The sequence below is a fragment of the Schistocerca cancellata genome, chromosome 1 (assembly GCF_023864275.1).
Source record: "Schistocerca cancellata isolate TAMUIC-IGC-003103 chromosome 1, iqSchCanc2.1, whole genome shotgun sequence".
In the NCBI taxonomy this organism is placed as follows: Eukaryota; Metazoa; Arthropoda; class Insecta; order Orthoptera; family Acrididae; genus Schistocerca; species Schistocerca cancellata.
This window is the reverse complement of record NC_064626.1, coordinates 207,546,343-207,563,229: the sequence shown is the minus strand read 5'-3', so window position 1 is coordinate 207,563,229 and position 16,887 is coordinate 207,546,343. Positions and strand designations below refer to the sequence as shown.

Here is a 16,887-nt window from a genome sequence, read left to right as displayed (position 1 = left end):
CCGCATGGCCACACCGGCCGGCCCCCAGCCACAGCACAGAGACTGGGTATGGGACTGGTCCCACAAGCACATGTGGCCAGTCCATACCCTCATGGTGGACAGCCTCAATGTTCTTCAAATAAGAAGGCCTCATCGATCCATACACTGTGCACCCATAGTATAACCACAAACACATGAAAGCCCTATAAAACTGGAGCAGATGGGCCCTGTCCACTCCCCAGGTCCTGTAGCTGATGCACTTTATGATGTTCAGTGCCTTTAGGATTCTGGTTTGCAGGTCTCGTGTGTGGCAACCATGGCATCAAAAATGAGGCCCAGAAACCTTACTGTGTCTTTAAAATGTAGCATGGCATCCCTCACATTAATTTCAGGTAAATTAACTGTTGCAACACTGGAGGAGGAAGAGAGAACAACAAAATCATCCACAGATAAGGATCACTGCCTGGGACTACTTACAATACACATGATACTGTTCATTGTTATGGCAAAGAGGGTAACACTTAAAACATTACCCTGAGGAACACCAATCTCCTGCTCAAAACAATCAGGCAGCATTTCACCGACTTGGGACCTAAAAAACTGCTGAGACAGGAAAGAGCATATGAAGATGGTGAGGTGGCCATAAAAGCCCCACTGACGTACTTGTGTGAGAATACTGCATCTCCAAGTAGCACTGAATGCCTTACTGATATCAGAGAACATGCAGATACAGTTATATTTATGTAGGAACTCCTGCTGAATAGCCACCTCTAGGACGGTCAGATTGTTTACTGTGGACCAGAATCTCCAGAATCCACAATGAGAGCAGCTAAGGAGGTGCATGCTCTCTCACAACTAGACCAGATGAACATTTGCTCCCAGGTCTTTCTACATAATTTGTTACGGCAGTACTCCAATAACAACTGGGACATGTGCAGTCCTTTCCTGGTCTAAGGAGAGAGACCAGAATTCCCTCTTTCCATGAGTTGGGGAAGTGATCCGTCTGCCATATCAAATTAAACCATTATAGGATGATTTATTTTGAGACTGCTGACAAATACTGAAGCATGCAATACCGGATTTGGTCATGACTAGTTGCAGCATCACAAGTCTCAGACAGTGCCAATTCGAACTCCCACTTGGGGAAAGGGCAGTTCTAAGACTCAGAATTGTGGTATCTGAAGTCCAACCTGGCCCTCTCTGCAATCAAACAATAGTGGCAAAATGTCGGTTCCTGGCTAGCATTGGCAGTTGTTTTTGAAAAATGCTCTGCCAGTTTCTGTGGTATGTCTCAGCCTTGTCTGGAGACATCCCTGTTTCACCACTGCTGCTATTGATAAATGACTGTGTTTACCAGAAAGCCTCCTGATGGCTTTCCATATTTTTGCAGAGCAAGTGGAATGGATGTGCGAGCCCAGGAACACTTTCCATGATCTTTTCTTGCTCTCCTTGCTTATGCAAATGACCTCGGCTCTTGCGACTCAAAATGCTGTGAGGTTCTCTGCAGTTGGCTGGTACTTAAACCAGCCAAGAGAAGCACGTCTGACCTGGACTACTGAGTAACAATCATCAGTCCACCAAGGTATAGGTTGCCTTCTAAGATCAGTCAACAGTATGGTGGGCCACTTGTATAATTTGGTCTACCCACTCCTGGACACCGTGTAGTGTTCAAAAACAGACAGATGACTGAACAGTATCCAGTTAGCCCCACTGACCATTCATTTTGGTGGCTTATTTTCAGGGAAAGCTCCATCCAGTAGGTGACTGCAAGAGGGAAGTGGCCACTGGAATGAAGGTTGCCAGTGACTTCCCAGTGGACAGAGACTGCAAAGGCTGCAGAACAGAAAGAGAGGTCGATGGCTGAGAATGACCCAGTACCAGCACAGAAATGAGTGGGATGACCTGTATCGAGCATACACAGCTTGTGAGACGTCACAAGGCTCTCCAAAACCCAACCACGGGGGCAAGTGAAGGCTGAGCCCCGCAAGACATGATGAGCATTGATATCTCACAGGAGGAGAAGCGGTCAGGGGGAGGTGTTCCAAAAGATCTGTGAAAGCCTCAGTCTATTGCATCTTATGGAGGTAGATATAGTGAGAAAAAAGTGATCTTCTAACAGACATGAATTTCAGTGGTAACAGCTTGCAGGTCAGTAGGCAGGGGGAGGGCAGAAAAGTGGTGAGTTATTGATGAACGCAGCGACACACAACTTGGCCCTTTCCACAGTTAGGTCATCCTTGCGATAGAGCATATAGCCCTGTAGTCCCATAGTACAGGGGCACTGGACACTTTAAAATGTGTTTCTGTCACACACAAGCACAGGGGAGGGGGTGGGGGTATTCCTGTGCTAAGAATGTCAGTTCTTCCACGTGTGTCCTGAGACCAGTAATGTTCCACCTTATAATGGGAGCCATCCATCACAGGGGTAGAACTTTCAGCCTGACTTTCTGCCAGGGAGGGGAGCTTGTAAAGGGTACAGACTCAGTCTTGGGGTGAGATGATTGCTCCAGTCTGTCACCTATGTCCATCATCTCTGAAGAAGATCCAAGAGAGACAGCAGAGAGGATGTCTACATTGTCAAACTATTCACTTCCCGTCTCCTTCAGTGGGTGATTCTTCACCTTTGACACTTTTTTTTGTCTGAGGAGACTTTGGAGCCACAATTTCAAAAATGGTAGCAGCAGCACTGGATGGTGGACAAGACTGGATCTTTGGAGAGGCAAGAAGTTCCAAAAATGTCATCAACCACAGACTTTTCCGAAATTCTGGGGGAAGACGCAGGCTTCAAAGGAACTGCAGCAACACAAGCGCATTGACAAATGCAGGTATTAGTGCTGACACTAGCAACCACAGTTTGTGTAGCGGCATTGGTTTTTTGGACTGGATGTTTAGGAATGGAAGCAAAGGAGGCAGCAAACGTGGATGGCTGCACGGTCTTGTATATTTTTTGGCTTCATCACGTGGGATGTGCTTTGTTGTCTAAATCTCCTGGGTCTTCAGTTCTTCAAGTGAGACACTGCAGCCTCTATTCCAGACAGTGTGAGCACCAGAGCAGCTGACATTTTGGAGGAAAGGAAAACCAACTCTGTTGCAGACGGCTTACCCCATTTGAACACAAGTGGCTTCACTCTTAACAAAATCATCCCTTCCATAATGTTTTGAACATCCACAATGACTTCCCAGCACAACTGACCTTTAAGTTGTTCTTGGGGAATGTCAACTAGATTCCTGCAAGTCACAACACCTTTGGTGTAGCTCAACGCCGTGTGCAGTTTGGTTTAAACTGCACACTCCCTGAGGCATTGAGCTTTATGGAGATTCTTCACTTGTTGGGAACTCAACATTTTGACCAACAGGGTCCCTTTTCATTAAGCATTTGACAGATCTGAAGGTTCCCACAATGCCCTCTAAGACTTTTTGTATATAGAACGGTGAAACTTTATCAAAGCTACCCTCCTTCCGTTTAACTATAGTAAACACATTTTGACAACCAGCATACATTCTGTTATTAACTGGCTGCCCAAGCCCTCTTGTTTGATTGAGTGTTGGCATCTTCCAGCAGTTCACCTTCTCTGCTGGGAGGAGGAAGAGAAAAGTTTGAAGATTCCATCCTGGTCCCATGAGCAGCTAGGGAAACATAAAAAAATGGTTCAAATGGCTCTGAGCACTATGGGACTCAACATCTTAGGTCATAAGTCCCCTAGAACTTAGAACTACTTAAACCTAACTAACCTAAGGACATCACACACACCCATGCCCGAGGCAGGATTCGAACCTGCGACCGTAGCAGTCCCGCGGTTCCGGACTGCAGCGCCAGAACCGCTAGACCACCGCGGCCGGCGGGAAACATAAGTCCACATAGACAGAGCCCCACGTAACTAGGTAAGACTTATACAACTGAGGTGCAGCAGAAATGACACAGGTTGTCTGTGAACGACTATTTCACGTCAACAGCCATGCACCTCATCAGTGTGCAACACTATTTGAGATTAAAGTTTTTTGTTTAAGAGGGTTTTTACTAGCCTTGTGATCTGGGTGGTCAAGCCAAGATCCCCATTCCCTGTGATACACAACATTCCACTGCCATGGTGCACTGTGGTTGCTGAAGCATGCCCGGATCTTACGACAACATGGGACTGGCGGTACTTATCAGTCCCCAGCTCAGGAACTGTGGCGTCACCAAGCCCATATCCGGCAAATGAATGCTGAGCCCCTGAGGGGTTTGAGATTTTTTTGGTTGCTTATAAAACTATATTTTCACAAGTTACCAGTTTGAGTGTTTTGGATATGTAACTTGTTTTGTAGCACACCAACATTTGTGGTTCACAGTTAATGGGAAAGAATATATCAGTCCTGCATTTCCTTGTATATCAACACAAATAAACATGTGTGTTTGGAATTTTCAGTAGCTTCCATTGTCCTTTGCCTAATCTGTGAGTTATCTGTAGTAAATTGTCATTTGTGATTCAGTCACTGCAGTGCATATTTTAACTAACATATTGTGTTACATCTAGTTTTCCCTTGAAGAGAAGTAGCCCTATATATTAACTGCATACATCATAACTTAACTCTGTTTTCGAGTTTGCTAATATCCATTTCTCAAGTCAGCTCGGCTTGTTCTTTTGGGTGAGTGAAATCCATATTTTCTTTTTTTTTCTGTGCAGTTGATTATGAAATTTGTGAGTATCTTACATTACAGGGAGGATTTTGACAGGTCTACAATTTCTCAACTCATTGTCTTATTGAAAATATATATATATATATATATATATATAATAGAGGGAAACATTCCACGTGGGAAAAATATATTTAAAAAGAAAGATGATGAGACTTACCCAACAAAAGCGCTGGCAGGTCGATACACACACAAATAAACACAAACATACACACAAAACTCTAGCTTTCGCAACCAATGGTTGCCTCGTCAGGAAAGAGGGAAGGAGAAGGAAAGACAAAAGGATTGTGTTTTAAGGGAGAGGGTAAGGAGTCATTCCAATCCCGGGAGCGGAAAGACTTACCTTAGGGGGAAAAAAGGACAGGTTTACACTCGCACACACACACATATCCATCCACACATACACAGACACAAGCAGACATTTGTAAAGGCAAAGAGTTTGGGCAGAGATGTCAGTCGGGACGGAAATACAGAGGCAAAGATGATGTTGAAAGACAGGTGAGGTATGAGCGGCGGCAGATTGAAATTAGCGGAGATTGAGGCCTGGCGGATAGCGAGAAGAGAGGATATGCTGAAGGGCAAGTTCCCATCTCCGGAGTTCTGACAGGTTGGTGTTAGTGGGAAGTATCCAGATAACCCGGACGGCGTAACACTGTGCCAAGATGTGCTGGCCGTGCACCAAGGCATGTTTAGCCACAGGGTGATCCTCATTACCAACAAACACTGTCTGCCTGTGTCCATTCATGCGAATGGACAGTTTGTTGCTGGTCATTCCCACATAGAACGCTTCAAAGTGTAGGCAGGTCAGTTGGTAAATCACGTGGGTGCTTTCACACGTGGCTCTGCCTTTGATCGTGTACACCTTCCGGGTTACAGGACTGGAATAGGTGGTGGTGGGAGGGTGCATGGGACAGGTTTTACACCGGGGGCGGTTACAGGGGTAGGAGCCAGAGGGTAGGGAAGGTGGTTTGGGGATTTCATGGGGATGAACTAAGAGGTTATGAAGGTTAGGTGGACGGCGGAAAGACACTCTTGGTGGAGTGGGGAGGATTTCATGAAGGATGGATCTCATTTCAGGGCAGGATTTGAGGAAGTCGTATCCCTGCTGGAGAGTCACATTCAGAATCTGATCCAGTCCCGGAAAGTATCCTGTCACAAGTGGGGCACTTTTGGGGTTCTTCTGTGGAAGGTTCCGGGTTTGAGGAGATGAGGAAGTGGCTCTGGTTATTTGCTTCTGTACCAGGTCGGGAGGGTAGTTACGGGATGCAAAAGCTGTTTTCAGGTTGTTGGTGTAATGATTCAAGGATTCCGGACTGGAGCAGATTCGTTTGCCACGAAGACCTAGGCTGTAGGGAAGGGACCGTTTGATGTGGAATGGGTGGCAGCTGTCATAATGGAGGTACTGTTACTTGTTGGTGGGTTTGATGTGGACGGACGTGTGAAGCTGGCCATTGGACAGGTGGAGGTCAACGTCAAGGAAAGTGGCATGGGATTTAGAGTAGGACCAGGTGAATCTGATGGAACCAAAGGAGTTGAGGTTGGAGAGGAAATTCTGGAGTTCTTCTTCACTGTGAGTCCAGATCATGAAAATGTCATCAATAAATCTGTACCAAACTTTGGGTTGGCAGGCCTGGGTAACCAAGAAGGCTTCCTCTAAGCGACCCATGAATAGGTTGGCGTACGAGGGGGCCATCCTGGTACCCATGGCTGTTCCCTTTAATTGTTGGTATGTCTGGCCTTCAAAAGTGAAGAAGTTGTGGGTCAGGATGAAGCTGGCTAAGGTAATGAGGAAAGAGGTTTTAGGTAGGGCGGCAGGTGATCGGCGTGAAAGGAAGTGCTCCATCGCAGCGAGGCCCTGGACATGCGGAATATTTGTGTATAAGGAAGTGGCATCAATGGTTACAAGGATGGTTTCCGGGGGTAAGAGACTGGGTAGGGATTCCAGGCGTTCGAGAAAGTGGTTGGTGTCTTTGATGAAGGATGGGAGACTGCATGTAATGGGTTGAAGGTGTTGATCTACGTAGGCAGAGATGCGTTCTGTGGGGGCTTGGTAACCAGCTACAATGGGACGGCCGGGATGATTGGGTTTGTGAATTTTGGGAAGAAGGTAGAAGGTAATATATATATAAAGAAAGATGATGAGACTTACCAAACAAAAACGCTGGCAGGTCGATAGACACACAAACAAACAAACACAAACATACACACAAAATTCTAGCTTTCGCAACCAACGGTTGCCTCGTCAGGAAAGAGGGAAGGAGAGGGAAAGACGAAAGGATTTGGGTTTTAAGGGAGAGGGTAAGGAGTCATTCCAATCACGGGAGCGGAAAGACTTACCTTAGGGGGAAAAAAGGACAGGTATACACTCGCGCGCACACACACACACACACACACACACACACACACACACACATATCCATCCAGATGGATGTGTGTGTGTGTGTGTGTGTGTGTGTGTGTGTGTGTGTGCGCGAGTGTATACCTGTCCTTCCTCTGGTCAGTTCTGGACGTACTTTATTGCTTTTCCAAAAGAAACACATCCTGCTATTCCTGAGTGTCAGTAGTTAATGTAATTCTTATGATAGTAGTGACAGCTATCAGAACTTTGGAGTAATTCGTCACACACATTACTACTTGCGTAGTATGTGTCCTAATGAGTACACAGGACTCGTTATGATACAAAATTTAACAAATGATTGCGAACAAAGTGCATAACCTAGGGAGTAAGGACTTTAAGAAATTTTCGATGATCAGTTTACCCTTCATGATATCGAGATCTACAAAGTATCTGAACCATATATTCCTGTCTGCAACCGGGTTGCTGTGACTCCTTGTGCTGGTCCACTCACCCATAAGCTTTCTACAATGCTATAACAGAATTTTGCTACTGAAGTTAATCTCTGCATAGCTTACTGTCTCTCTCTCTCTCTCTCTCTCTCTCTCTCTCTCTCTCTCTCTCTCACACACACACACACACACACACACACACACACACACACACACACACACACACACAGGCTGTAAGAGACCCTCTCCCAGCATAACAGAAGACAAATTGTCATTTTTAACATTCTTTACTTGATCATATCAATTTCGGTGACTATACAGGTTTTCATGCAAAGAAGGGTAAGTGTCTGCAAGCAGAGGAAAGCTTCAGTTCAACACAAGCGGTGAAACATGCAACACTTACACTACTGCAGGGAAGATAACCCAACTTGTAAACAACTTTAAAAAGAAAGTAACATGCTTTCACAATAACCACACCATACACCTAATGAAATAAAAATAATGTAGTCCCTTGGCAGTGCTGTATGTAGAACTCACAAATTATCACACAAATTAACTCACATATTCATTTAAAGACAAATTTAAGAGCATGGGAACACTCACATTAAGCTTCTTGGTACTATCAGCAGGGTTACTGTGATGATGAGGTTCGTTTATACGCCGCAGCATTGGATCAATTGCTGGTAGTCCCACTAGAGTTAGAAGGTCCACCAACATTGCAGACTTCACTCTGACATCTAATGGAGAGTCGCAGCCCAGTGATGGGGATAGGTTAACTTCTAACAGCCATGGTTTTAGTTCTGAGTCCACCAGGATGTCAAAACCATACAGTTCTGCAAAAAGTTCATTAAGTGTCCAAAACTGAGGGGAGATTGAGTCTCAGGTGCTATGCATGAAATCCATGGCTTACAGGTACAGGTATAGAGTATAAAGTTCAGAAACAAACTGCTACTATATCGTAGATTTCACTGACCCCACTGTCCAATGTAAAATGCAGCAGCTGTCTTAAAATAAAGAACCAGCAGATTTACTTTATATGACAGTACATTAATTGGGATAGCAATTAACATTCCGAGTTCTACTTTGAAATATTTGAATTTGTGGACTATACATGAAGTCTGTAGTTTCTTCTCACTTTACTATGGAAATAAAATCTATATGCCATTAATTGTTTTATAATTTGAACATGCTGCACGATTGTAATGTCCTTTTCTCAATTCCTATGATACACACAAAAAATAAAACTTATATAACCCACACAACTTTGACAATCTCCAGAAATTATCTTTAAGCATGCAATGCAACTCTTAGCACTTATCCTCAAATGTCTCTACTTAGGTCATGCAGACTAAATTTCAACATGTCAACGTTCATCATTTATAAGGCACCACGAATATAAATGGACTGCCTCTGGAATGTTACAGAGTTGTTTATTGATACAGGCATTTTTTATACACCAATAATTAAACACTATGAATATATTTCTTGCAGTGACACTCATGCACACACATTTGGAGTACATACAAAACAGAAATCCCTATTCTGCCATTTAGAGACCATATTAAGTAATATTGTAGCTATGCAGCCAATAAATGCTGAAAACGTAAAATGCTTTAGGAGAAACAACACAATTACAAGCAGTTTCTAAGACATGCAGTCCATCTCTCCCACCTGAACATATTACAATGAAGCTTACTTTTTCATAATACCTGAAAGTGACATGAAAATTGACGAAGTTTCTTATATCAGTCTCACTTGCTACAAAGTGACTTTTGTCAGTAGTGTAACCATAGTTCTATGTGTATCTGAATTAAAACAATTATATAGCTCAGCCAAGAATTTCTAACAAACTCCATCATTGCCTTGAACCACTTCAAAGTACTTATTCAAAATCGAAATGGCCAAAGGAAGCTGTCTGGTGAGATGATGTACAAGAAAGAAACACACAATTATGACAAATTATGTAGGGAAACCATAAAAACAATCACTTCGAATGTGTGCAGGTTAAGTTTGAAATGAATTTCCATCTAGTATGCAATATTTAAACTTCAGTCAGTACATTCATAACCATAATTAAACTGCCTGGAATGGAGTTAAGGTAGTTGAAAAAAGAATTCATCAAAAATGCAATTAAGCACAGTGTGTAAGGAACTTGTGAAAAGGGAAAAGCTAATATGATATAAACATATAAATAAAAAATACTACAACACTTAGAAAATGAAGCAGTCGATCTGCTGGGGAATGAGGCCTTCTGCTGTAAGCACATGGTTACTATCCCATTTGAGTGATCAATAAGAAATAGATGGGGGGGATGTAGATTAGAGTTTTCTTTTCACATTTCAATATAACTGGTATTTCACATATATTAAATGACTGTGCCATGCAGTACAACAAACTGTTAATAGAATTCAGAATGACTACAGGTACGAGGGTAATCCAAAAAGTAAGGTCTCCTATTTTTTTATAAGTATATAGACCTGTTTATTGCTACAATGGTTTACATCAGTTTACTGCTTGAACATTTAGCTATTTTTCAATGTAATCACCATTTCTGTCGATGCATTTTTGTAGACGCTGTGGCGGTTTTTGTATGACCATGTCATACCAGTTCACTGCCATGCTGTTTAGACAGTTATGAACGTCTTCTTTCACCTCGTCATCAGAGCTGAATCACACAATTAAAGCTGATACGTACTGTGAGACTCTGAAAAAACTCAAACGGGCAATTCAGAAACGGATAAAAGGAATGTTGAGCAAGGACGAACACTTTCCCCATGACAACACCTGCCCACGGCAAACCGTTGCTGTCCTGCAACAGTTTCAGTGGAACACAATCACCCACCTACCCACCCTATAGTCCTAACTTGGTGCCCAGTGACTATCACCTGTTCCCTAGGGGGGGAGGGGGGGGGGGGGGAGAAACACCTTTCACCAGAAAGCGATTCAGCTCCGATGACGAGGTCAAAGAAGACTTTCTGAACAGCATGGCGGTGAGCTGTTATGATATGGGCATACAAAAACTGCTACAGCACCTACAAAAATTCATTGACAGAAATAGTGATTATGTTGAAAAATAGCTAAATGTTCAAGCTGTAAACTGATGTAAACCATTATAGAAATAAAAAGGTCTATGTACTTATAAAAAAAAAGAAAAAAAGGAGACCTTACTTTTGGGATTACCCTCATATGTTGACATGAGCTACATATATGGGAAAAGAAGATTTTTATTTATACTGCAAGGCTGACTGAATACACATCCAAACTCACTGTCTCTGCAACAGCTCTGTGATAGTGAAAAGAGCTGGATACCAACTGGAAGTGGAAGTAATATTAGCAAAATAACTGGACAATATTTTAGCTGTATCTCTAGCGTTCTTCTGACGACTACCACGACTCTTAACAGCAGTAATGTAGCAATCTTGCCTATTACTGAGATGTTCAGCATCATCTCTATGACAAGTGCATTTCAAAGAATGGAAAATCCACGTTATTTAGTGGGAGAGTTTTGGCCAGGAACTCCTCATACATTCCTGAACAACAAATATTTTACTTCTACCCATCTACCAGACCGCATCCCTTGCATGAAAATGGAAACAACAACTCAGATGAAGACCTGAAAGCACAAAATTAATGGAGTGAACTGCATCTAACAAAGTAAGAAATTGGGAATTTCAACCACTTCAAAAGGAAATTAACTACAAACTGCATTACTGCCCTTTTTTACAAGTTTTCCAGATTCAATGTAGATTTGACTCAGTTTTTTAAAATATAGGTAACTATTTTCTTTGAAAAATACCTATGTAATCAAATAAATATTAAACTATCAACTGCCAATAAACAGCACCTATTTACTAAAACTGAGGAGGAAGCAGCTTTTTTAATTGAATAAATTTTGTTGGTACAACCACAAATAGCATCTAGTAGTATAATGATACCTTATAGTTAATACAGTATGTAAATTGAGTCCTGCAACTTGCTTGTCTTTTCTTAAAGTATATCTTGTCTCATTCCACATCCCTTAATGGTTTATCTTCTTGGTGGGATTCACAGAAAACAACAGATGGATGGCTGGATGGATGTAAAAGCTACAGCAGTCAGTGTTCATATTCACCAAATGATGTACAAGGCATTACTGATTGTTACCCCAATGTTCAGACAGGCACATAGCTTATACAGTTATGCAACATTTGGTCTGCCTTGCACAGCTTTAATCTTGATGACCTCTTTCTGTTGAGGATGTGGACAGTGGTAGTCGAAGGCGGGAGTTGGAGGTGAATACTAACATCTCCAATGCCCATAGTCTTGCCATTGATGAACACTATCCTTCCTAAAGCCCGACTCATTCCAAACCTACAACCTTTTTCATGGTCACCATGACCAACTATATCCTCAAACACAATTATTTCACCTTTGAAGGCATCACCTACAAACAAATCTATGGTAGAGCAACAGGCACCTGACTGGAAGCATCCTATGCCAATCAATTAGTCATCTGGGGGAATCCTCCTCAACCACCCACAATACCAAATCCCTCACCTGGTTCAGATTCACTGATGACATTTTCGTGATATTCCTCCAGAATTTCAACACCTTATTCCCTATTAACTTAACTTGGCCCTTCCCAAACCAACTAGCCACCTTCCTCAATGTTTACCACCATCTCAAGGATGTCTACATCTGTACTTCTGTCCACATCGAATCTACCAACCACCAACAATACCTCCACCTTGACAGCTGCCACCCATTTCATACTAAGAAGCCCTTGCATAAGCCTAGTCACCCATGGTGATCGCATCTGCAGTAATGAATAGTCCCTTTCCTCACCAAGACCTCCACATATCAAAATTACCCTTGAAACCTTATCCAAAAACGGGTCTCTAATGTCTTGTCTGTCCAGTCATATTACCCCTCCTACGTACCCACTGTCCGGCCAAAAACAAGCACTCCTCTCACGACTCAGTACCACTTGCAACTGGAGCAAGTTAACAACATTCTCTGCCAGGGTTTAGGCTACCTCTTGTCATGCCCTCAATGAGGATTATTCCCCCACCCCTACCACAATCATATTCTGTCAGCCCCCAAGCATACATAATATCCTTGTCCATCCAAACTACACCCCTGCTTGCAGCCCCTTGTCTCATGGCTCATATCCTTGTAGTACACCTACATACAAAACCTGTCCCACACATACTCCCACTACCACTTACTCTAGCATTGTCACAGGCATCTCCTAGCCAATCAAAGGCAGGGTTACCTGTGAAAGTAGCCACATGACCTACAAGCTAAGCTGTAACCACTTTTTTCTTTTTTTCAGGACCAAACGGTGAGGTCATCAGTCCTGTGATTCTGAAGTTAGTCACAGAAGAAAGAGGGCTGCTAAAATTGGATGGATCCAGTCAGGGGAATCAAATTACAAAATAATGAAAATCTAAACCACAACCACCCTGTCCCTGCTCCAAAGTAAACTAAATAAAAACCACTAACTAAACTAAAACTAAATAAAAACCACTTTCACTGAGGAAATTGAGAACCAGTTCAACCATCCATGAATCGTATGCTAATATTAAATTTATAGAATCAGGAAGATTACACTTAGCAAAAAAAGAAAGAAGAGAGAGAGAGAGAGAGAGAGAGAGAGAGAGAGAGGACTTTCCACCAATATGCGAGATACCATCAGTCTGGCTCCACAACCACTTTGTGGTGGTGGCTCATTACATAGGAGGAAACAATTGGTGAGCTTGGTATGATCAGTGTGTAGACCACATAAAACAGTGGACTCCTGAGAGGAGCAGAAGAAAGAGAGATATCATTTCATTTTTGAGCAAAGAGAGATTTGATGTAAATCCGCATATCCGCAGCTGGAATCATGAAAGGAAATGGGGCGTTTAGTATCTGCTTCTCTAGCCAAACAGTCAGCCAGTTTATTCCCTGGGATGCCCTCATGACTTGGGACCCAGAGAAAGACAACTGAGCAGGCAGCACAGCCAAGGACAGAGAGAAGATCATGGACAGCAGAGACCAAAGGGAGATGAAAGTAGCATCGGTCAATAGCCTGCAGGCTGCTAATGGAGTCTGAACAAATTAAAACACTGTGGAGGGAAGCCTGAGAAACAAAAAGGAGGGCCCTGTGAATGGCTAGAATCTCTGCTATGGACACACTACATGATCCCAGGAATAAAGGGTGTTCTAAGCCAGTAGGAGACATGAAAGCGATCCCATCTTATCAACTGTCTTAGAACCATCAGTGTAGAAGATGGTAGCACCCTGGAACTCTACAAGGATGGCTCGTACAAGACACCGGAAACAATGGGGGTCACAAGGAGACATACCTCACTGGCAAAGAGGACAGGGTACACAGGATGGTCAGGAAATTGGCAAATGGGGATTGCCTAAGAAACCAAGAGTTGGCTCCGCCTTATTTGTAGAGGGGGAATCCTGCTTCTGTGAGGAGACTGTCAATGGAACTAGTGCGAAAGGCACCAACAGACAGACGCAGAGGCCTGTCAGTTGGCACCTTGGGCCTGGCACTGAGCATCTACCGAGTGGGAGCTGCACCAGGTGCAGTAATCATTGCCGTACAATGCCAGGGTAGACAAAGGTCCAACAGAGGTTACAAGACCATTGATGGCTATACAGAAGAGTGTGACACTTAGCACAGAACACTGTGGGATACAGTTTTCCTGAATGTGAGGGGCATTGTGTGAAGTGCTAACTCATTCGAGAAGAGCCGGTGAGAGAAAAACTTTTGGATAAAAATTGGAAGGGGACCACTACTGCAACCACTGTATTGCTTTCTATGTGGGCGTGACCTCTACCAAGCTGTCTGTCTGTATGAACGGCCAATGCCACACCTAGCAAGATACAGCTGGACATAGTGTCCAACATTCCTTCCAGCCAACACCAGATTTTCTGAACTGTAAAGGTGGGAACTCTCAGTGCAATATACTTTAGGATCATGTAATCCCCCTGGTCCCAACCTTTGCTAGTCCACCCCACCATCTAGCCCCTTCCCTGCTCCCACTTCTGTACTACAAATACCTTCTATCCCACCAACACACGTACTAGTCTTTTCCCCTTCTCTACTTCCCCCCCCCCTCCCCCACAAATGGCTGGCTCCTGCACCTAGCAACCAGTTCCCCTTCCATCCCTGCAAGCTCCCGCAGACAGCACAGCATCTTCCCAGCCCACCCCCCTACCCTGGTGTCCCTCCCTTTCCCCAACCCATGCTGCCTCATTATCACCCCCACACAATCCAGCAGATTACTGCTGACAATTCAGAGACTGTGTGTGTGTGTGTGTGTGTGTGTGTGTGTGTGTGTGTGTGTGTCATTGGCTAATAAAGCTCTTTGTGGAAATCATATGTGGTTTAATGTGGCCAGGAAGATATATGAACCCCATCAAGAAAATGTGTCAATTGTCTTTACTACTGAGTCACATAATATAGAAATAAATTCTCTCTCTCTCTCTCTCTCTCTCTCTCTCTCTCTCTCTCTCTCTCTCACACACACACACACACACACACACACACACACACACACACACACACAGAATGTTCACAAGCAATTTCTCCTTCCCACTTAGCATTGAACATACTTTTATTACTGATTTTGGATTAAGAAAATATACAGGCAGAGTGGAAGGGACAACACTGCAAGTTAGACTAAAGTGACCAATGAAGCATCACCTATATTGTGAAAGTATATTAAGTGCTTGATTCAGATCCCATCACCGTAGCTATCTTAAAATCAGTCCCCATGGTACTTGAAATCAGTCCCCATGGTACTTGAAGCTGTCACTATCAACTTGATATGAGCAACAACTGTCAAAAGCTTTTCATCTGTAAGTGCATTTTCTAGTCACAAATAGTATATTACAGAAAATATAGGGAGGAAACCATAAGCCTGTATCATTTAATTCCTTGGCCTGCAATACAACCACAAGAATGAAACATCTTTAAGGCCACTGACCTAACAACAAACTGCCGAAGGTACAAGAGAAATTTTGTTTCCAATGTCATATTCCAACTGTGAAAGTCCAGAATTCAGACAGTCCTCACTGTTTAATCTACATGACATCTAAATAAATGTTTCAGTCTGCTTGCTCATGAAGGTTGTTATAACAGTGTAACTACATGCGAGAGAGTCAGCTCAGCCCTTTAGCACCACTTAGAAAAATTATGCAGATTTTCAAAATGAGTTCTCCTCAATACCATTTAAAAAAATACAGGAATTACCATAAATGATTATGACAAGAGAAGGAAGTAAAAACTTTACAGTTTACTCACCAAAACAGTTGTGTGTATGTGGGACAAACATCCGGCAAGCTGCTACAATTGGTGGTGCTGAAGCTAGAATAGACTTTACAATGACTTCTTCAATTCTTGACATCAAGAGTGCAGTGTCAGTTCCTGCAGCACGTAAATGCCTCAGTAAAGCTGACAGTGTCCACTTATGACCGACGTCCTCAGCCTCAGGGTCATCACTCCTAAAATGCAAAGAAGTCCTTACCACAAATTTTAAAATGAGGTAGAGTTTTATACCTCATTTGGCTCAACAATGTCATGCATTTGGATTATTACCTTCAATTTTAGACCATTACAGAATAATTTGCTTACAATTATTCTTCTTTCCAATGTCTCTTTTTATGAACAGACTCTGTTAAAAACTATTTACTTTCTGTGAGATGAGGTCTGTTTATTTCTGTTTTCTTTAACTTGTTTCCTCTGAGTTTCTCTGTTAATCTACTGTTAACTGCAGTCTTTGTTCAAATCTAACTACATTGCTAAATATCTCTGAAAGAAATGCTGACACATTTTTGTGAAATCAATACCATTTTACGGGACAATTAGTATATTCATTCCTTTGAAGCTTACCATGAGAATACACATTACTAGGTACATGGACTAGAAGATGTTTAAGTTCAATGTGGAGTTTATAATTAATGTACTGGTCAATAATAACTGCATATACATTGTTGATGGACTTGTCTTTCATAACGGTAATTTTGTTTACAGGCCAATGAACAGAGTTTGGACTAGAATTCTGCGAACAATGTTAGGTAACTGAATATCATCAATTCTTCATAACAAATAAACAATATAGCAGCAAACCCCACATATGCTCTCAGGAGGCACAAATAATGTGTGTTCCATATTTAATTGGTGTTTTGGAGTGACATCTCATGGCAATAATGGGAGCAGTGAGCTACCATGCCAAATTGCTCTGCCTGGCTTAAGTGCTCTATCGCAAAATGTTTCTGTTGCATGCACCAGCCTCGTGGTAGCAGTAGCTCGCAACAGCCTGGCACTATGGTTGGGCAGCCTTAGGCCTATCTCCTGTCTCCTGCACCCATCAGCTTTCCTTGTGAATCAGTCTATCTATTAGTGAAACAAGTCAAAATCCTCAATGTAGTTCCTAAGATTAGCATTCACAAATAACAGAAAAACA

General features: G+C 42.8%; 1 protein-coding gene across 2 annotated transcripts in view; it reads right to left on the bottom strand.

The window, feature by feature from the left end:
- The window catches only part of LOC126169079 (tubulin polyglutamylase TTLL5), a 246,848-nt gene that overhangs the window by 82,761 nt on the left and 147,200 nt on the right, over positions 1-16,887 (bottom strand). For both annotated transcript variants that reach the window (XM_049920612.1, XM_049920613.1), the window contains exons 7-8: positions 15,726-15,925; positions 8,045-8,274 (exon numbers count right to left, since the gene is read on the bottom strand). In XM_049920612.1, the coding sequence (XP_049776569.1) occupies positions 8,045-8,274; positions 15,726-15,925 (430 nt within the window). The remainder of the gene's footprint in view (positions 1-8,044; positions 8,275-15,725; positions 15,926-16,887) is intronic.